This window comes from Taudactylus pleione, unplaced genomic scaffold (assembly GCF_031769625.1).
Source record: "Taudactylus pleione unplaced genomic scaffold, aTauple2 ptg000127l, whole genome shotgun sequence".
Taxonomy (NCBI): domain Eukaryota; kingdom Metazoa; phylum Chordata; class Amphibia; order Anura; family Myobatrachidae; genus Taudactylus; species Taudactylus pleione.
In genome coordinates, this window is record NW_028284529.1 from 16,602,013 (window position 1) to 16,623,867 (window position 21,855).

The 21,855-nt window shown below is 40.3% G+C and overlaps 1 protein-coding gene across 1 annotated transcript in view; it reads left to right on the forward strand.

Moving 5' to 3' along the window:
• The window catches only part of MPDZ (multiple PDZ domain crumbs cell polarity complex component), a 229,645-nt gene that overhangs the window by 84,419 nt on the left and 123,371 nt on the right, over positions 1-21,855 (forward strand). Inside the window, exons 21-25 of the mRNA XM_088472634.1 lie at positions 1,386-1,724; positions 2,683-2,803; positions 12,385-12,583; positions 13,452-13,493; positions 18,086-18,184. Of these exons, the coding sequence (XP_088328760.1) occupies positions 1,386-1,724; positions 2,683-2,803; positions 12,385-12,583; positions 13,452-13,493; positions 18,086-18,184 (800 nt within the window). The remainder of the gene's footprint in view (positions 1-1,385; positions 1,725-2,682; positions 2,804-12,384; positions 12,584-13,451; positions 13,494-18,085; positions 18,185-21,855) is intronic.

The window sequence follows — 21,855 nt, forward strand, 5'->3', positions numbered from 1 at the left end:
AATCAGGCTTAATATAAGCCAAACTATTCTCTGCATTATTGTTATAAACACCAAGATTGTTCTTTACACCAGTAGCCGCTATTCCTGTGCCTTGGATGGCAGGTGTAAGGGAACCTTTTAGAGGAATTAACTTTTAAGTTATTTAGTAAAGAAACATTGAATGCTGTTTATTGGGATTTTTATATGGCCAAAAGTGTCACTGTCCACTAAAATAGTGAGAACAAATTGGTATACTGAAATATAAATGTAAAACAGAAATAAAAACCAAAAGAATAACTACACTTGCATACTTCTAATGTAATCTGCCACCTTTAGAAGAGGATAGAATTTGCACACGCTGATCCTCAAAAACTTAAGGCGGGTATCCACTTCCCGATGAAACAGTGCGATTGAACGATAACGACATCGTTATGGTTCAACCGTTTTAAATCGGGCAGCTTAATGTCAAAAACGACCAGCGATGCGCGCTCTCGCTTGTCGTTTTTGACATCTATCGTCGCCCGAACATGCTGGTCAATCCGCAGATAACGACAGATTGGCCATGTTCGGGGATAAGGGAGGGTGCCTACGCTGAACGACTGATCGTTCAGTAAAGGCACAGCACAGACTGTGAAACAACTGCATGATTACAATGTGGTAATTGTGCAGTCTTTTCACAGTCTGCTAGTGGATATGCCCCTTTAGTCTGTACAACAGATTTTCCATAGAATTTGTAGGCCCCTAGTTTTTGGCTCTGTTTCTATATTTGTGGAATTTGTCGAGGCCTGAATAAAAGTACAAAAGAAATATTCGACTGGTACAAGTGGACCATCAATCTACTATGGTGAATACATTCTTTTCATTTTTTTTAAATCTGTTTAGAGTTATGTGAGTTCTTAGACCATTATTTTTTTTTTTTTAAATTTCACGATAGTAAACAGAAAATTGATCTACTGTATTATTACGATGTTTTACTTCTTGCTTTTGAAGGTACAACTTACATGTTTGTTGATTGCCCCATAACAATCACAATCAACTACAGCTACATTAGGAGCAGTTCCTTTGGAATAAAATCTCAATTTTATGTTTTTTTTATTTGTCCAAAAATATACTTTTAAGCTTTTAAAAGGAATGGCACAATAACATTCCAAAGTGGTAAAACTTTTTTTTTATTTTTTATTCAATGTACAGTACATTTTAATATTAATGTTTTTTCTTTAGAATGTTCCATTATGGATTCCGATATAAATTAATAGTCTAAAATGCTATTTATTTTTATGATGCAAAACAAAGTCAAGTTCTATGTAGACTTTTAATAGCATAAAAATTGTGATATATTTTATTAATTGTGATATATTATATTTTATACATATGTATTTCATTTTTTGCATATTTACTTTTTGAAGAATACCTCTAAGGAAGATGACCTCTTTCATTCAGTGTCTGAAGACAATACTGAAAAGATCATTTTTCACAAGTCTGCTCCTACATCTGAACTGTGGGCTACTTCAACACCAGTGTTAGATTATAAATTACCTGCGATGGACTTTTATAACCTCAATCTTGGCCAACTCGAGGATGCTAAGCAGGTAGAAAAGAATAGTAGTCCTCCTTCTGAGTCAAAGGATCATTTGGAATTGGGTGTTTTTGACAAGCAAATTGAATGCACATCATCTAGTTCATGGATCCAGCTAAAGACGCATGTGGTGGATGCCCCTGCTGACTTTTCTGGATCTGTTTTAAAGGTGAGTTAGGTTTGAAGGGGCTATGTTCTATGTGTGACAACCTGCAACAATGGTCTTTCTGACATATGAAATATAACTTGTCATATCATGAATAAATGTATTTGATATACATATCATCACAGGATGTAAGTAAAAAATAAAACTACATATGTTAATCCAATCTACAGACTAAATTTTATTCACAAATTGTTAATTTCACAAATATAATTGTTGATTTTTCTGTTCTTCAGCATAGGGGGTGTAGCTCTTATAGCATTAGGGTTTAATGCAGATTTGCACGCAAGTTGGACATAATTGCTCCCACATTGCATTGCATATTCTCCATATTGCAGAGTTGTACACATCTTTGCGGATGGACTGCAACTATCTGTACACTTTGTATGATGGCCATCATCACCATCAGGGTGCACTAGCACCATCCGTCATGTAAATGATCTGCTTGGATATAGGAATATATTCCTTTCTGGCCAAAATTGCATAGCCCTCAATTCGGTGGACATGATCTCTCCATCACCCATACTTGTGCACACTTGTTTCTGGAGCATGTGCAGTGTTAAAACTCCGCTTAGGTGCCATGTACGGCAGGTTGCCATTACTAAAGGATGGCATATAAATAATACAATCTGTGGAGGTTCTTGGGTAAGCTTTGGGATATTGCCTGACAGTCCTGGGATGTGTTGTAATAGTGATGACTGCAATTTATTACAAGTCACTAAAACTCACATGAGCTTTCTCAGTCTTGCTATTTCATCTTGTAATTATGTTTTGCTGTAAAGTTTTAGGCTTAAAAAGGCTTTTTACAACATTTTAGCTTTATAAGTCAATTCTTATTAAACAGACTTTTATTTGCTTATTTTTTTAAGTGTCCGTTTTTTAACTGTCATAAATAGATTGCCACATCATGCCTGTAAACAATTCAGTGTCATACATAACACAAACCAATTTCTTTCAATAATAGGTTGATGGATATTCATCTGGAAAACCATTCTTTGAAACCGGTGAGGATTGTACCACTAAAGCTGTAATTAAAAGCAAATTTGAAAAAACAATTACTGTGACTAGAGGCAACTGCAGCTTGGGTAAGGAAACAATATACTGTCCTCATTTTCCTAGCACATTTCTACCTATTGTATTTTATACATTAAGGCTATTACCCTTTATTATATTGTTTCCAAATATTCATTTGGACGGGGTGCAGTATAGTTGAAGGAATTTAAATACTAAACTGTGATAAAAAATATCAGTCTCATTTATGTTCTACAATTTTATGGTCCTTTTCTGCCTCTCTTAATGTTGTAAAATAACACCAATAACACGGTAGTGATTTACAAATGATGCCATCCCTAGACTCAACTAAATACATTTAGCTAGATACACTCCACCCACTGTAGGATTCTCCAGAGATGGATGTCTGAAGAAATTCATAATTAGATTGTTGTGTCTTGCAATTACTGGGTTATGTTAAATGTCAGTTTATTTAGTTGGAATGTTTTTCTTAATGCTGCTATAACGATTGACCAATGAACGTCTAGCTCACACAGACAACTGTAACTGAGCATCTTACAACCGTGTCTGTTTACATGGTGTTATTGCTGTGGAACAAAGTCCAATTATCCATTACACATGGTAGATCAAAGACACTGGCAGATGTTGCACTGCTTTAGCAGCTATAACCATGGTAATAATCAATGTTTAGAGAAGTCTCTAATTTTTTTTCTTCCTCCAGTTCCGACATTTTATAAAACTTTTGTGTTAAACCAAAGGGGCAAGGTAATACTCCGTATGAAGCAATAATAGATATGAGGTTGTATAATGCTGATCATAAACATCCTGCAATTACTCTACATTATCTCCTGCAAAATGTAGTGCTGAGCGACAGCCAATGTCCTAATCAATGCACATAAAGAATCTGCTATTAAGGTATACTTTGTATTAATAATGGCTACCTAACTGCTTTAATGAGCCATGTTCAGTTTCATTGTAAAGACTGTGTTAACTTATACATGCATGGCTTAATATTTGAGACAAGCATGTGCTACTATGGGGTATGCTTTTGACACAGTCACTTTTATTTGTTTGCCTTTAATATTTAAACATATGATCATACTTAATTTTAATTATTTTCCTAGCCAACAGAGGTGTTACATTTTAGGTGCATCTTATCAATGGCAAACTGGCATATTGTGTTTGTTTGGATCCGTTTATCTATGTGTACTAAATATGCGAGTATGGTTTAAAAGGTCGACCGTATAAAGATTAACTTTCAGAAGGGCAACTGGTTCTGAATGTAGACAGTAAAAAGGTAGACATGATGACTAGATCGACCATCATTCTTTCAACATGTAATTAGGTCGACATGTTTAAATGGTTGACAGTCAAAAGGTGGAAATTTACCATATTGACACTGAAATGTCAACATATGTTTTTTTTTGTTATTTTAGACTAAACCTAACCCTAAAATAATGAAAAAACAGGTGTCAACATTTTCATTGTTGAACTAAATACATGTCGACAGAATGAGGGTCAACCTAATGTAATTGTCGACATTTTCACTGTTGACGTTCAGAATGTGTTGACCTTCTGAATGTCGTCGTTTCTATTGTCGACTAATCAACCAGTATCCAAATAAGTGGAGATCACCTATTTTAATGGCACAACTCCATTTGATATGGTCTTATTTTTTATATTCATATAATACATGTTGTTAAAATATTTGAATAAACAATACATAGTCTTTCTCCTTCATGGCTTTCTTTCTCCTTTCATTTTACCTCAGACAGCCATTACCTTGGCTGCAGCAGACTGCACCTTCCCTCTCTCCCCCATGCATCCTGTCACAGTCCTTTATGTGACCACATTTCATTCTATCATTAAAAATAATAATGCAAATTAACATATTCTTATGTGCATGCCATTTTTGAATAGTATTTCCGAAGCCCCCACATTTATAAACAGCTGTTAAAGATGGTGAGATTGTAATAGTTACTGTAGCCCTACAGTCAATGTCCTGCTTTGAGGTCAGAATCCATTTTGTTTGATTCTTAGCAAATGTCCTGCTTTGGGGACAGAACCCATTTTGCTTGATTCTTAGCAATTACTACAAACAGCTGAAAGTTGAATGTTTCCAATGTGGAGATCACCACACTTCCAGAGGGATAGATAACCTGTTACAGTTTCTGTTGTTTACATTGGGTTTCTACTTCAGGGTCCATAGGGGGTCCACAGGGTTGACCTTGGGGGTATAGGTTGGGAACCAAATCCGGGCACCACGCAGTTAAAGCTTTTAGCTCCCAGGATGCACTTGGGTCCACTCTCCCTATAACCCCGCCCCCCAGCCAGAGGCACCTCAGTTTAAGTTGGTGCCCGGCCGGAGTCGGGTCACCGTTACTGCAGGGGGGCTGCTTAGCAGCCCCTAAGCTTAAAAGAGTTTTATTTTATTATTTTTTTACTACTCTTCAGAGCGGCAGCATCAGACTGTCCAATGGACGTCTGAGCTGCCGCTCCTACACCCCGCCGGCGCTGCGACGCCAGTACAGATCTGGGGATCGCAGCGGGACCCCAGAGTCTGTACTAGCCGGGCTCTGGAGGAATCCCTGGGCTGCTGCCGGATCGACGGGGACAGGTAAGTCGCGTGGTCACCGCTTGCGGTGATCCACGTGTGAATAATGCAGCCTTATGCCTCCGGTCTCTGGGGACAGACCGGAGGCGCTAGCGGTGGCGGCGGGCTCCCCCTCCATGGAGGCATACCCCGCGTGTCCACAGCCCACCAGGGATTATAGCGGGAGCCGGCATCCCGGGGGGTTAATTGCTAGCCAGGGGAGGAAGCCTTCCCTGTCTAGCGGCTCCTCCCCTCAGCTCAGCGCGCCTTTCAATACTACAGTCTGGCGTCGCTGAGCTGCTTCCTCCGCGGGCCACGCTTCTTCTGAGGTCTCCAGCGGCCATTTTCTCTCTGTGGTGCTGCAGAACTCCTAGGATGTCAGTGAGCCCAGTCCCCCTGCGTACCTGGCCATTTTGGGTGAGTGTACACAGCGCTATAGCCTTCCCAGACACTGAATCTGGGCAGTTGAATGTAGCGACATTGTGCAGTATATTATATGTCATGCTTATGTATGTATATATATTTTTCTGCATTGTATGTGACTTATGCTAGTGCTGACTGTCTGCTTTTTCTCTCACCTGTCAGTGTATATCTATCCCTTTTCTTTATCTGCCCTAATACAGGTGTACCTGGGGTGGTTCTGAGACCTCACATATATATATTTGTTAATATCTGTGAGGTTTGTCACATACTGTTGCGTGCTGCACGTTGCCATATTTTAGATGGAACTGTGAGTTGCGTACGCTGATAATGGGTTCCTGCAGCTAATCTTAGCGTCAGTCAGGACCGGTATGGCGCTGCTTAATATTTCCGTCAAGATAGTCAGATATATCTGACCAGGAGATTGCACACGATACTGCACCCATTATTGCTATCCTGCAAGTCATAGCCTGCAGGAATTAGTGCGGAGGATTTTAACTCAGAAAGGTTTACGTATGCGGCACCATCTGGTGCCGGGCCCCTTGCACGACCCCCTTAAAGGGCGTTGTTTCTCAGGATCCTCTCCTTTGAGGATCGCCGGGCGGGCCCCATTGTCGTCACTCGCTGGGAGTTACTTCACCATACTGCCCTTTTGAACTCGGGGTATCTCGCAATTTCTTGCAATTTACCCCTGTGTCACAGACTATCGCTCCCTGCCGGGGTTTTTCACAGTACATGAATTACCTCCGATACCACATCGGTCTGTCATTCCCCTTGCAGGGATTACCACAACGGCCACCCTGGTGGATGTCGTTTTATACGAAATACTAATTGGCGTGATATACGCCCTGTGGTTACTGACCAGTGGCTCTGCCGTGAACTGGATGGTATATTCGGCTCTTTCCCTCTCACAGGGGGGGGAGCCGATCTCAAGTATTATTATCCCTGCTTTGGGGCTGGTAGCCAGGCTCATTCTGGATATAGAGAATGTCGATCCTGCACCAGTATCATACATCTCCCGTTTTCTGCCCAGCGGGTGGATCTCATAGCGGGAGTCTGGCTGTCCCCAGATACGAGGAGTCACAAAGGCCTCCTGTTTCCCATTCCCTGAGGGTCCTCACAAGTAATGGAAATCCCTTTCTGGGATGGATTTGTATGTTAATCATCGGGTTACAGGCATTAATACGCCTCCCATCCCGGCCTGGACGAATTTTACGGATCCGTAGGTGGTAACTTTGCCTGAAATCAATGTACTCAAGTTTTCAGGGCCTGTTGCCCGTCCTACCATGGCCATCGCATGGTGATGCTTTTGTGACGTTTTTCCCCTCCAACACGTCTGAGGTTCAAATATCTTTTTGCCGCTCACAAAATATGCAGTGGTCATATGTGGGATTACCTCATGGGATGCCGGTCTTCTAACTTTCAGGGTTTCGGCGGCGTCTGTATCTGCCGCAGTACCCTATGGCTGCGTTATGGGAAAGCAGAGGTGCACACTCCTTCCAGGGGGAAGTTCTTGTTTGGTCCTGACCTTGACAAGATCGTTGCATCATTGGCAGTATCACTAATGGGGAGATACCGTCTTTAGCTACTCCCACTACATTCGGACTAACTCTGTTAAGTCTTTTTGTCCTCAGGGTCAGCCTAAAGGCCTGTTTTTTCCTAGGCTGTCGGCCTCCACGGGGGCCACCATATCCAGTACCGAGCAGTCCTGGACTTCCGGACGACCCTGTTTCTACACCTGAGGATATACCCTCAGCCTGACGGGACAGGTCTACATCTGGGGAATTTCCAGAGTGAGGTACTGATTCTCAACGGCCTCTCATTGCTCATGCAGCCTCCTCACAGGCATTGTTACACGGGCCCTTCTTCAGAACTGATCAGGGCCTTACAATCCCAGAAAGCTATACAGTCTTTGTGGTAAGCAGAGCTATTTCGGCCAACCTCACTATCTCAGTGAGGGACTGGTTGTTCTACTTTCTTTTTGGGGCGGTGACCGACTGGTCCTCCTTTGCCTATACTCTGTCTCAAATCCCTGAATCAGATTCCAACGGTGCCTTGACTCAGGTGGAATCGTCCATGCTCCATCATCCGATGTTTGGAACCTGGGGATTTTATGGTATATCCGAGTATTCAGGATACGTACCTACGGGTACATACAGAGCCCTCTCATCAGCATTTGTTCAGGTTTGCTGTGCCACAGCAACACTTGTAAGTTTCGGGCTCTGCCTTTTGGGGCTGTCCTCAACTCCACCGGGGTTTACCAGCTTTATGGATTTTCTGACAGTTCACCTGTTCAGTATATCCGAATGCTCCTTTCTCTGGACGGTCTCCTACTTTTAGCAGGATCACCAAGGTACTTTACCGCCAGGTCAGGATAACCGGGGCTTCTTCTCGTCACAGAAAAGTCCTCCCTGCATCCCTCACAGGGTTTTCTTCATCTGGGAGCACTGCTGGATTCTCAGAATCTGAGAATTTTTCTGGCGTAAGACAAGATCTCCACTCTTCAACTTCGAGTGTGCGGATATCTACGCAGTCGACATATGTCATTACTCTTTGTGATGCGCGGTCTACCAGAGTGTCTACCTTTTGGTAGGGTGGAATGTGCTCAGTTCCATTCTAGGCCTTGCCATAATTGACTCCCCTCCAGATGGATCGAGTTTTTTCCACCGGATCGCTGTTCGAACGATGATACTTTCTACGGAGGCGAGTTGGTCTCTGTCCGGGTGGCTATGGCCATCTCGTCCAGGGTATTCTTTGCTAAAGACAGTGTCTGGTCCGCATTCATTTCGGGGCAGTTGGACGTCTGTCGCTTCTGCCCTGCCACTTAACTTGTTGATACTTTAAGCTGCCTTGGACTTTCACTCTGGCCTAACCCATTTGTCACGGTTAACCTGAATAGGTTCAGTCCGACAGTGTCACAACAGTGGCTTCCATCTAGGCAACACTGGTAGTTGGGTGGCAATGTTAGGAATGTCACCCATTCTGACATAGTCCAAGGGTCTTCTCCTGGCCAACTCTGCGGTGTTTATTCCCGGAGCTCTCCATTGGGAAGCGGGCTTCCTCAGCCGTCACGGCGTGCATCCCGGGGACTAGTCTCTTCTCCAAGAGAGGTTTCAACTCCTGGTGAGCAGAGGGGGCCTCCCTGAGGGGGTTGATCCCCATGGCCTTCTGACTCGATCACACATTACCGGTGTTACAGTCCAGCTCTAGGAGTACTGAAGCTACCTTCAGTGACTCTTTGTCAGTGAAGTGGTCCTTCCACTTTGTGTACCTGTGTCCTCCGGTCTCCCTTCTTCCTCGAGGTCTTCGGAAGTTTAATTCGAGACGGAGGGGCTTTCCTTCTGGGGGCTCCAGGTCGTCCCAGACATCACTGGTACTAAGATTTTCGGAGTCTCCTCCTCGATGCTCCGTTCCTACTGCTTCACTATCTGGACCTGTTGTCTCAGGGTCCTTGTTTTTCCCTGGATCTGGATCGCTTGTCTTTAACTGCGCCCCTACTGTGGTCCTCGGGCTTCCCTGGCTCTGTCTTCATTGAGATGTTTAGAGCAGATAGGCCAGACTTTGCTGGGATCTGCCACGGACTGTGGCATACATAATTCTTATGGTATCGTACCTGTCGATACGATCCTCCGGTGTCCAGGATTTCCAGATATTCTGGCATTCCTTCCAGCTGGCTTGGGTTTCACCCTTGGCCTGGCCTTCCTGACAGTGCGGATCTCTACACTGTCGGTATGGTTAAGATATGGAATTGCTCCGCTCTGATATCCAGTTCATCCTTTGGAGTGTTTTCTGGATTATGTCTCCACTTGTCCTCCCTAGGGACTCCTGGGGAGTTAGTAGTGGTTCTTTGTTCCCTCCGGGGACAGTCAATGGAACCGCTGGTTGTGATAGCCATTACATGGTCTATTGTTTAAGCTCTCTCTCTCTCTCTCTCAGGGTGTTTAAATCAACCAGGAGAGTGTCTGAATGGGGAGCGTTCTCATGTGGCTCCCTCTTCTGGAGGGCATCATGTCAGGGTGTGAGTTGCTCTCGCCCTGTGTTTCTTCTTAAAGTGGTTTTTAGGTTCTATATTATTCTGGAACTTATGGTATGGCCATTCAGTTCCCAGTCCTCTCGGCTGTTGTGGCCTCATGGACTGTGGTCCGGCCTCTTTGGCTTTATGTGATCCGTTCAAGTTCCTTATGGTAAGCGGACTCCTTATTGGTGGTCTGCGGTTTCTGGTTTTAACAGGAAACGATGGCCGGCCTATAATGAAATGTTGACTGGATGGCCTCGTATGTCTTCCTCAGGGGCCTACCCATGGGTGGGCATTTCTGTCGTTGAGGCTTGTTTTTTTTCTCGGGCCGTGTAACCCTCGTGGGCGGCTCGTCGTGGCGCCTCGGCTGTTTTGCCTTACTAGGTGTCCACGTGGTCTTCTGTCCATACCTTTTTAAGGTTCTAGGCATTGGTTTCCTTTGCCTCTCAGGATGCTTCCTTTTTGGCGACGGATTCTCCTCTCAGCACAGGAGCGTCCCCACCCTTGGTTGAACTGCTTTGGGACATCCCCAAGGTCAACCCTGTGGACCCCCTATGGACCCTGAAGTAGAAAACAAGAGATATGGTAAGAACTTACCTTTGTTATCTCTGTTTCTACGAAGTCCATAGGGTCCACAGGGCGCCCGCCCTGACGCACCTGGCTTCATATGGGCTGTGTTACTGGTCACCGGCTTCCCGTCTCCTTTTCTGTGAGTATGGTTCTAGAGTGTTCCAGTTTTCTCTCTCTTTTTCTCTCCTCCTCCGGCCTTTGGCTACTTACAATCTGAGGTGCCTCTGGCTGGGGGGTGGGGTTATAGGGAGAGTGGACCCAAGTGCATCCTGGGAGCTAAAAGCTTTAACTGCGTGGTGCCCGGATTTGGTTCCCAACCTATACCCCCAAGGTCAACCCTGTGGACCCTATGGACTTCGTAGAAACAGAGATAACAAAGGTAAGTTCTTACCATATCTCTTGTTTTTCCAAGCGTTGGTACTAGAGGAGATATACATTTAATGGAGCATACACATGGTCAGACTTGTCAGATGAACGATCTGAACGATTTGATGAACGATTTGAACTATGAACGATTTTTGACTGCATTAACATGAATGGAATCGTCCAAATCTGACTGCAAACACATCAGATGTCAGATATCGTTATCTGACTATCGGGAACGCTCATCGTTCAGACATCCCAGCATCGGATACTGAACCACGGACAGAAGACCGACATTAGTGGAGATGCCGACACCGGGATCCCGATTGTAATTATAGCGGGCGCCTTTAGTTGTTAGCCGCGCGGGGGGGGGAGGTGTTCGATTTAGGCACTCCAGGTAGTGTTAGGCTGCAGACAGGAGGGGTTAGGTACCACCGGTGGGGAGTTAGGGTTAGGCAGTATGGGGGGGAGGGTTAGGTTTAGGCTCTAACCTGCAAGGTTAGGGTTCTGATGCGGGGTAGGGAAGGCTATTGTGCAGAAAAGGATGGTTAGGGTTAGAGGGTGAAGGGAGAGGGTTAGCATACTTATGTATCCCCTGTTGGGGTTCTCAGCATTGAGATGCCCCTGTCGGTCTTTTAACAGCCGGCATCCCGAGTGCCGGGCTCCCATACCCAACCTGAGCAAACATATGTAATAAGCAAGTAACTAAAATTATCTTCTTTTGATACAATTTAATTTCATTATCTGCAGGTAGTTTTTAATGGAATTGGGATGAAATACCGATGGACGAGATGCCGGCAGTCAGTACACTGACATCGACATCCCGAAGGTTCAAATCCCGACAGAGGAACGGTGATTACTGTTCCCCTGTCCTATTTACCCCCTAACCCTCCTTTCCTCTACCCTAATACTAACCCTCCCTACCCTGCACCCTAACCCCCCCCCGGTGTGCCTAAACCTAACCCTCCCCCTTTAGTGCCAAACCCTAACCCTCCCCCCTTAGTGCCTTACCCTAAACCCCCCAGCTGGTGCCTGAACCTAACCCCCTGCCCAGAGCTTAACCCTAGCCTCCCCCCTCCCGCAGCTTAACGCTAATACCCCCCGGGGCTCCTAAACCTAAGTCGTCGTCCCCCGCGGCTGATACTCACCTTTCCGCGGTATCCTTATGAGTCATGTCAGGATTTCGGCACCGGTGTTGTCTCACGTTCGGGATTCCGGCGGACAGCATCCCGCTTGTCGGGATGTTTACCGCATCCCATTTTTAATATCCTACTGAATCAGAAATTAATTTGCTCAACTTTTCTGATATGCTTATTATTGTTATTTTATTTTAATCTATAACATGATGATCACTCAGATCTTTCTCCACATACTTAGATATATAATAATGTCAAGTTTGAACAGGATTTGTCCAAGAGAGTTGCATTACTTTTTTTAGTGTAAGAATTTCCATATGTCGGTTAATAAACAAAAATGCCCCAGACATTTTCTGAGATTGTTTTTGAGGCTGATATTTTATACACTGCTCTCAGTGGAATGGAAATGTAACTGTAATACTCAAGCTAACTCTAAAAGCAGTTTTGCAGTTTGATTTGTAGATGATTATTATGCATAATAATCTATAGAAGACTATTACATCTGCAAATATCAACTATGGCAAACTTGCTTCTTGTCTTTTCTTAATATTGGAATAGGAATGACAGTAAGTGCTAATAAAGATGGATCAGGAATGATTGTCCGCAGTGTTATAAATGGAGGTTCTATAAGCCGTGATGGGCGAATCCATGTGGGAGACTGTATATTGGCTATCAATAATGAATCCACCAGTAACCTAACCAATGCCCAGGCACGTGCTATGCTTCGGAGACATTCCTTACTGGGACCTGAGCTAAGGTAAGCTTGATGAAAATAAGATTATGGATTTCATTTCCAGTAAGCTTGAAATGTATTAAATATCCAGTGTATGTACGGCACATTATGCTTTGCAATATGTGTTCTGGTATATGTTTAGCCAAATGAAAAGAAAACACTGTAGAATTTGATTTGCAGTGTGCAATGCACAAAACATTTCTGAAAGAAAGTACTGTATACATCTTTGTCATTTCAAGCTATTCGGAAAAGAAAATATCCTGGCAAAATTGTAGTTGTGCACTGTTTAGTTGTTACATGGAATAAAGTGAGAATGGGGAAACTTCCAAGATGAACATATTGGCATTTCTGTTGAACAAGTTTTTCCCCTCTGAAAGGATGGACTGATTACACAAGCTGTAAAACAGCTGGCTGGGGTTGCAGGTTTGCATTATTTTGCTCTGAGAACCAGCTGTGCGGCCACTCGCAGAATGCATGTCGTCCTACTTCACTATCCACCTTGCCAGAAGCTTCTGCTATCTGCGCTGTAATAAGAGCCAGAGCTTTGCATACTGCAGCAGCTGCTTACAACATCTGTCAAATAATTACCAGTTTGAAATAGAATTCACCTGCCCTCACCTAACGAATAAATTCCTGATCAAGGGAGAGAAAGACGGATGGCAGTAACATTTTCCCATCCTTGTTGATAATCACAGCTATAGACAAAGAAAGAGCAGATGCTTTCTGGGGGGGAGGTGTTGATGAAAGAGTTTTGTAAAAAAAAAAAAAATAGAGAAAGTAAAATTGCACATACTTTTAACTACATATGTATGCTTAACACACACACAGTGAGGCTTTGGCATTTGTTAACACTATTGTAAAAAGATGCTGCATCATATGCTTCCCATTCTAGATCTTCTCCTGCACCTGCTGATGATCAGGCCCCATTTTATGTGTGAGTATCGGTGATTCAAAAGCTCTGCATGGTTTATCTTCTGTACAGTCACTTTCTTACTTTATGTTCATTTCTATAGAGTGATCCAGAAACAGACCACTTTAATTTTTAGACTTTTATCCATGATATTTTTTTTTTTGTCTTACTGTTAATATGAGCAAACATTACTAGTAATCCCTGTTTCTGGATCTGAGCTAACGTATATGTATTATTAACCCGACACTTCTGTTTTACTTTCACTGACACTCTAGGAGCATTACATAAGGGGGAGGTCTAGAATACCCTCCATTGTGTAATGCCCAAATTAACCCTTTCGGATTCTTGCACTGTTCCTCACTTCTGCATTGCATGTTCCATTTGTATGGATGTGTGTGGGTTCTGCATGTACAGTTGTCCAATTTTATCATTCATAACCCCTTTACTTCCCACCGTAAACTGTTTTCCTATAAGAAAGCAGTGATTGCATTCCATGTTGAGTAGTTGCAGCTGGAGAGAAGTAAATGCAGCTTTGATTTGAGAAAGAGAAAAGAAAAGACCTTGATGTTGCTTGAATTTGTCTTCATTGTAATTCTCTAGGTCAGAGCAAATCACCTACTGTGTCTCACCTTATTACCAACTAAACCAAACTGGCTGTGTTTTTCTTTGGGCTATTTTTTTTTCTGTTTTCATTATACATCTACAACAGTAGAATTGCCTCAGGGAGCTTATTTTAATCCTTTTTTTTATGTCCTTTAAGTATAATGCGCAACTTATGATTTGGGACCACAATATCTTAAGCAACATTTTATACAGCACTGTATTGTCAGAGTCAAATGTGTGTATATCTGTGTGTATGCATATATGTACATGTGTGTGTGTGTGTGATATATAAATATATTATATATATATATATTTTATATATAGTGTGTGTGTGCTTTAGTTGCACGTTTATGAGTTGAATCGGTCCCTCTTGAAAATACTGTATAAAACAAGCAGGTTCTCACGAATGCAGCACCAACAGATCAAACAAAAGTTTATAGGAGTTTCAGGCACATTGGAGTGTGTCATAAAGCTAAATTATGACGTGTGAAGTTCTTTGAAAATCTCTATAAACCTTCATGATGTTATAACAGATATGACTCATTTACAGTGTTTTACACTTAATGAAAGTAGATGAAACTTGCATTGAAAATAAAACACATTGGCGAACACACTATGCATTTCACCTTTTACCTGTGGGTGTAATTTTTGGAATACAGCGTAGAACATTTCTTAGCATAGGGTATGTACTTTCAGTCACTATAATAAAGGTGTGCACTCAAGGAATAACAATTGTTCTATACATTTAAATAAAAAACAAAAAACAATGAATTATAGTAGTCCTATTATATCATGGTCATGGCCATTGAAAGCAGTCTGTTGGTGTCACATGTAATGTTATTTACTAATCGTATCTGTCAATAATCCAGATTTTTTGCTCTTGTGTAACCCAAAATAAATATGAATAGGCTAGTTCTAAATATTTTGTCCCAGGGCATATTGGCAGTTGGTGAATATCCCATTTAGAATTTTTAAATAGCAATGCTTTTCCAAATCTGTTCTGCCTACACATCCTGGTTAGTATCATATGTAAGAATATATATTTATTTGCTGGAAGCTAAATTACCCTCCATTATGCAACATACAACATGCACTTTGGTTTAGATTGGCCACAGTAATGTAAACTGCAAACATCGGCCAATATAAAGAAACCTTATAAGTTAATGACCACTACTTAATAGGAAAAATAATGTTAATAGATGTTTGGAAAATAAATTATTTACATTAAAAAAGGATTAAGTGATACATTTTACATTTTATGGGTTCAGTTGGAATTTCTAATATTATTTTTATTATTAAGCAAAATCTAAAGAAAAATAATTTATCCCCTCCTCTCATAGACAACACATTTTGTATTGAAAGCACAATCTTGATCATGCATTCATGAGTTGTTTATCTGACTCCTACTCATTGGATGTCAGTCAAAAAACCCAGGTGCCAGGCAGTGGATCAAATTCATTTTAGCTGTGATATCGTCATGTTTATTGGCTAATTCCCAAAGCACTTGTGTTGGTAACCACCAGCTGTGATGCTTGATTAAGGTGCTGGTGGGCTTTATGGTATTTTTATCTCCCTTGATTCAATTTAGAACATAATATAAAATCAAATGAAAATTACGTATATTCTTCTGTCAGAGCAATGCTCTTCAGGTCTTTATTAGAGCGAACATATTATTGACAATTTGTAACTCATTCCTTTCCATGTAAATTGCATTAAACACTCTTTTGCTGAGAAATATAATGGTTCATTATGTATGCAGTCATCAAAATGTTCACAACAGCATAATCTAGAAATTATAACCCATTATACAGACAAATACTTGTATTCCAGGGCAGCAGTCGTTTACATTTTATGCTGACATGCAGAGTTGTGGTCTTATCCTGAAGGCAGTGTTCAGAGCCTGGTAATAGGTTTAAGACTTTCTGTAATCTAATTTGTACTTGTAATTAGTTAGTAAGTAATTTTATTGTATTTCAGTTGAGTGCTCGAACATACAAAAGCTTAAAGGCCCTCATACATCTGCGAAATATTGGGGCAATTACCCGATTCCCAGACACCGGGGCATCTGTGAAATCCATCACGATGGATTTCCCTGCTTTGCCGATCCCGACTAAAATATGATAGGGATCAGCAATTTGGGGATTTTTTTACATGAAGAATTTCACTGGTTCTCTGACGGATTGCCAATCATTGATTGCTATCGATTGGCATTTCCGATCGGCACTTCTGGTCCGATCAGGGAAACGGCTGGCAGATGCATGGGGCCTTTAAGGCCCCCATACATCTGCAATTTATTGGGGCAATTACCTGATCCCCAGACACCAGGGCATCGGTGAAACTTGTTGGATTTCCCTGATTTGCCAATGTTAAAGTTCACTGATTTCCCAAATCATCTGCGATCACAGATGGCTGCCGATCGGCATTTCTGACCAGCTGATCGACTGTTCCGGTCCAGTTGGGGAATCTGGGAAATGGCCGGCAGATGTTTGGGGGCTTCTAGTCAAACATGATATAAAGAAAGTAGCCCATTTGTCCTATTACTGGTCATACTCATTATGACATTGAACACAACATATATTGCTTTGAAATTGTCACCCATGCATCGCAGATTTTCATGCCAAAGCAGGAAGCAATGGCTCCAACATGTATTAAAAAATCATTTGGCAGGACAGAGATTACTCACCCCTTGGGCGATTGCAGATTTCACCGTAGTAGCGATGTGATATTCCAACCAGCCAAATTCAGCTTGTGCGAATAATCCTTCAGGCTTAATATTATTACTGACTACATACTGCGTGACAGCTTATACCGACCGCTTGACATGCCGAAAACTTTTCTTAGTGGCTGCTGAAATGTTAATGCTTTCTTGCCTTAGTAAGTTCTGCTGCAGTATTGCCATATTATAAAACCATAAGATAACATCTGGAAGCTTCCATCACAGAGAAGATAATTTTTTCTTCAGTATATCCTTTCATACATGCAGGGAAACAATAGTTTGTGGTTTTATACTGCATTTATCGGGATTGCCACTTTTCTCACCTTCCTACATTTACCCCTTCATTTATTAGTCAGAGATTAAACTAATAAAAATAAAACAACTGGAGTCTCCTTTTAACTTTCGTCTAGTTCCTACACTCCTCTTCCCTCCAACTAATATGGTGATTTTTATAAACGTTTCTACTGTCTTGTGCTAGAAAAATAAGCATAAAAAAAGACATTTCTCACCTAGCTGTTTAAACTGACTTTTTAAAAATACTTCATGTTTTTATTCGCTACAACGAAACTTGGCAGAGAGGATGAAATGCAGTTACTTTTTTATTTTGTTGAAACTCTGTTGCCATGTTCTAGAAACTAGCTAAGTCTGAGTAGTGTACAGTAAACAATTCTAATGCTGTTTTTCAGCCACAAGGCAATAGTAGAGAAAAATAACCATGTTTGAACTATTATAGTAATTTATAAATTAACATTTTATTTAAGTGGATATGCTATGGCTTTGTCATAAGTTTGTATGCCATTCTTTCATGAGTAGTTTTAAATATATCCAGTTAAAGAAATTCAAGTAATTAAATGTGATATTACCTGCGACTTCTTAGGACGGTAAGCTGTATTCACAAGCCAAACTCAAGTGAAAGCAGAATTGTGCTAGTGATTCTTTTAGGATTTATATGTTGGGAGACTGGGTTTTGTCTTGGGGATAGTAGAAGTCAAAGGACAGTTCCCATTTAAGCATGTTTGTCAATAAAGTAAAATATGTTTACTGTTATTCAATGTATTGTCACTACTTGCTGCTTTGATAAACATCTGTTATTAAAAGCATAAAGGCAGGCAACATTTTTGTATACACAATTCTATATATCTATATATTTGTGTAAAATACAGAGCTAATATCCTCAAATGCTTTTTAGGATTTATATGATAAGAAGTAATTTAATATATTTGTATCTTGCTGTTTAAGGCATTAAGTGTTATGACCCTGTAAGTGTCGGCACTAAAGCAGTTTTATTTTCTTATAGCATTACTTATGTTCCAAGTGACAATTTGGAAGAGTACAGAGCAAGTGTGGGGCAGCTGAGTGAAAGACCACTAGATCTCTTCTCTACACAGAACACTAGGTGAGCACTACATTCCTCCCCTACACTATACTGAAGGTGGTTAGTGACCTGGTGGAAGAATACTAGAATTGAACTGGTTGGCCAAGTGTAGTGACACAAGTAACTTGTCTTGTACATACCTATAATACCTATTTTCTTTATATAGTATGCTTTTTGCATTTTCTTTACCACATGTTGATCGCTCTGTGAGAATTAAAATTATCAAAAAGAATAATAGCACATACAGACCTCAGATTAACTTTAATTCACTTACAATAAATAAAAACACTATAGCTAGCATTGGAGACATTGCAAAGGGCAGCAACATGTTTAATATACAGTACATGCAATAACTGTATATAGTTCAAGAAATACAGAAACTGGTTACAAACCTGATGGCTGATTAATACGAACCTCACGCAACATTCAGCTGCAGGCATATTAGCCCTTTATGGTAGGCCCAACATCGTATTATTGTCTATGCACAACTGTGGAGTGACGCATACAGTTTGTAAGCTAACCTAACTATTGACTTTTTAAACTTCACTACACAATAAATTATCTATCGTTAAAATGCCATGAATCCATTAAATTGTGACCTGATGTGGCGCTGTGTGTGAGCTCTGTCATTATGATTATAAATTTACAGCCAAAACATTAAAGCTCCATGAGAGCAGGATTTGGCAAAAATAATCCAAATTTGTTGGCAGCACAGATTGCATAGTTAGTTTTGCTGCCTACAGCCCTGATGTTATGAATTTAATTTCTGACCATGGGACTGGTGATAGATAAAGTGGATGGAGATAAAGTACCAACCAATCAGCTCCTAACTGTCAGTGTACAGGGTTTGTTTGAAAAATTAGGAGCTGATTGGTTGGAACTTTATCTCTCTCCAAGTACATCTACCCCTCTATGTGCAAAGTTTGTATGTCCTCCTCATGTCTGCATGGGTTTTCTATGGGTGCTCCTGTTTTTTCCCACATTCCCAAAACTTGATGGTAGGTTCATTTGGCTTCTTAAATTTAAAAAAGTATCCCTACTGTGTATGTTTGTCCAATATAGATTTTAAGCACCACTGGGGTAGGAACTAAATGACTGAAATATGTTTTGTAAAGTGCTGCTCTATAAATAAATACTTAGATAATAAACCTGAAATTACCACTGCTAGGCTATACCACTTTAGGAGGCAATCTAATTAGGTGTGAGTTGGCTTTTGCAAGCTGTTTTCAGGGCAAACTCAGACTGGGAATTGCATTTGCAATTCAATTCCAAACTCATTTTTTTTTTTTAAAGTGAAAACTTGTGGGTTTTTTTGTGCGCACCTCCCTGAGAGTGTCAGGTGGTAGGGAAAATCTTTTGTTTTAAGGTAAAAATGTCAATACACAGTGCAAGAATCCCTTAGATAGCCCCCCTAATGACTAATTAGGCATTTAGACATTTCAATTGGCTTAATTGGTTTGGGGTTTTAATAAAAAATGGTCTCAAGTTACCCCCAAATCAACTTTTTCGTTAGTTTAGGCACCCCAATTTTAATAACAGTATTTTTGAATGGAAAAAGAATTGCTTTTGTAGAATTTTTTTACATTTTTTTTTTTTAAACTTAGTGGCCTCAAATTACTCCAAACTTATGCTTTTCCTACTTTTTTGCCATTTTTCATTTAATTCAGTTAAGATTAAACAAAAAAATTTAGCTTTTTATAATTTTTTTTAAAAATGCAAAAATCAGCCATTTGACACCATTTAAAAACCTCCAGTACTTTCCTTATCCCCACTAACCATCCTCTATATATGGTCCTGCTAACAAAATTATACATATTTTGGGGTCCACGGTGGTCTTCCCACTTTTTCATGCACTTCTCCCAAGTCGCATGTTATAGGGAACTCGCACACCCTCACTGAGAGTTGTGCGATTTGGCATTTCTAATTGGATTGCGTGATTCTTGGGAGCGAGCATATGTGCAAAGTGCATGAATTTCATGAGACAAACTCACACTTGCAAACTCGGTCCTAATTGGATTTGACCCCTTAGGTTGTTTAATGGTTAAAAAACATGTTAAGAATTTCAGTTACTGACTATTGTCCCATTGTAAAGATAAGCAGTTTTCAATATATTTTTGTTTACCTCTCTCTCCCTCCCATTTATGACCTCAAAATTGATTTGGATGGCCACCAGCATTGGATTTAGTATTAAGGAAGGCAGACAGGAAGCTGACTGCTGAGCATATGTCACCATAGCAACCTCACTCCAAAGCTAAACCTGGGATTCTAGTGTAGTTACTGTGATTATAACAGTTTATTCCTGAAAAAGTTAATATTTTTAGCCTGTGCACGCTGAAATGAGATTCAATCGAAAAAGGGAAAACAGAATTTTAATGTACAAATTTACTACTATGCTATTTTGTGACATCACACATGGAGTCATCTAGATATGAAAAACACTCAGAACAGAGCATATTGCAATTATAGCGATGCAGTTGTTATCCATTGACAACTGTATGATGCTACTTGTTAAATATTGATTTAGAGGCTTAATCACAGCTGGACTGGCCATCTGGCACGTTTGGCAAATACCTGAAGGGCCAATGGACTGGTCTAGCTGCTTGGAGCCTGGCCAAGTAGCTCTGCCTTCTGGCTATCTGCTCGGCCGGCATGCTGAGATGGTGTGCTGCGAGGCCACGCCCGCATGACTCAGGGCACGGCCCATGATGCGTTATCACTTCCCTTTTTCTGTGTGTGTGCACATAGAATAGCATGGCCAATTCTTATCCCCAGTCCGTCCCTGGGCTTAATTGTTGTCAAAATTGCTCACTCACAATAGTAATGTCAAACAAGTTAAAACAAAATATCACATTCTTAACTTGTGCAATTTGCCTGGTTATACTAGTGATCTAAGATATTTGAGCTGTCAAACTTTATGAATTGGTTACTAACCCTAAATACAAATTGGCACACTTTAAAAATATATTTTTGAATCTGTAAAATAAGGTTTACCCTAAATGTAATTCAAATATTTGGTTTGAATGTATGTATTGTATACTTCCTATTAAGATAAATTCAAGTTATTGTTTTTTATCATCATAGTAAGGGCTCTTCTTGTGTATTATTATTATTATTATTATTATTATTATTATTATTATTATTATTATTATCATCATCATAGTAAGGGCTCTTCTTGTGTATTATTATTATTATTATTATTATTATTATTATTATTATTATCATCTCATCATAGTAAGGGCTCTTCTTGTGTATTTATTATTATTAATAATATTATTATTAATATTATCATCATCATAGTAAGAGCTCTTCTTGTGTATTTATTATTATTATTATTATTATTATTATTATTATTATTATTTTTATTGTAAGGGCTCTTGTGTATTATTATTATTATCTCATCATAGTAAGGGCTTTTCTTGTGTATTTATTATTAATAATATTGTTATTATTAATAATAATAATAATATTATTATTGTAAGGGCTCTTCTTGTGTATTATTATTATTATTATTATTATCATCATCATCATCATCATCTCATCATAGTAAGGGCTCTTCTTGTGTATGATGATTATTATTATTATTATTATTATTATTATTATTATTATTATTTAGAACTGGAAGTCTAAGTCAGTGCTTCCAGTTTATCTGCACATTTATGACCCAACAAATTTTTCCTGTGATCAAGTTCGCA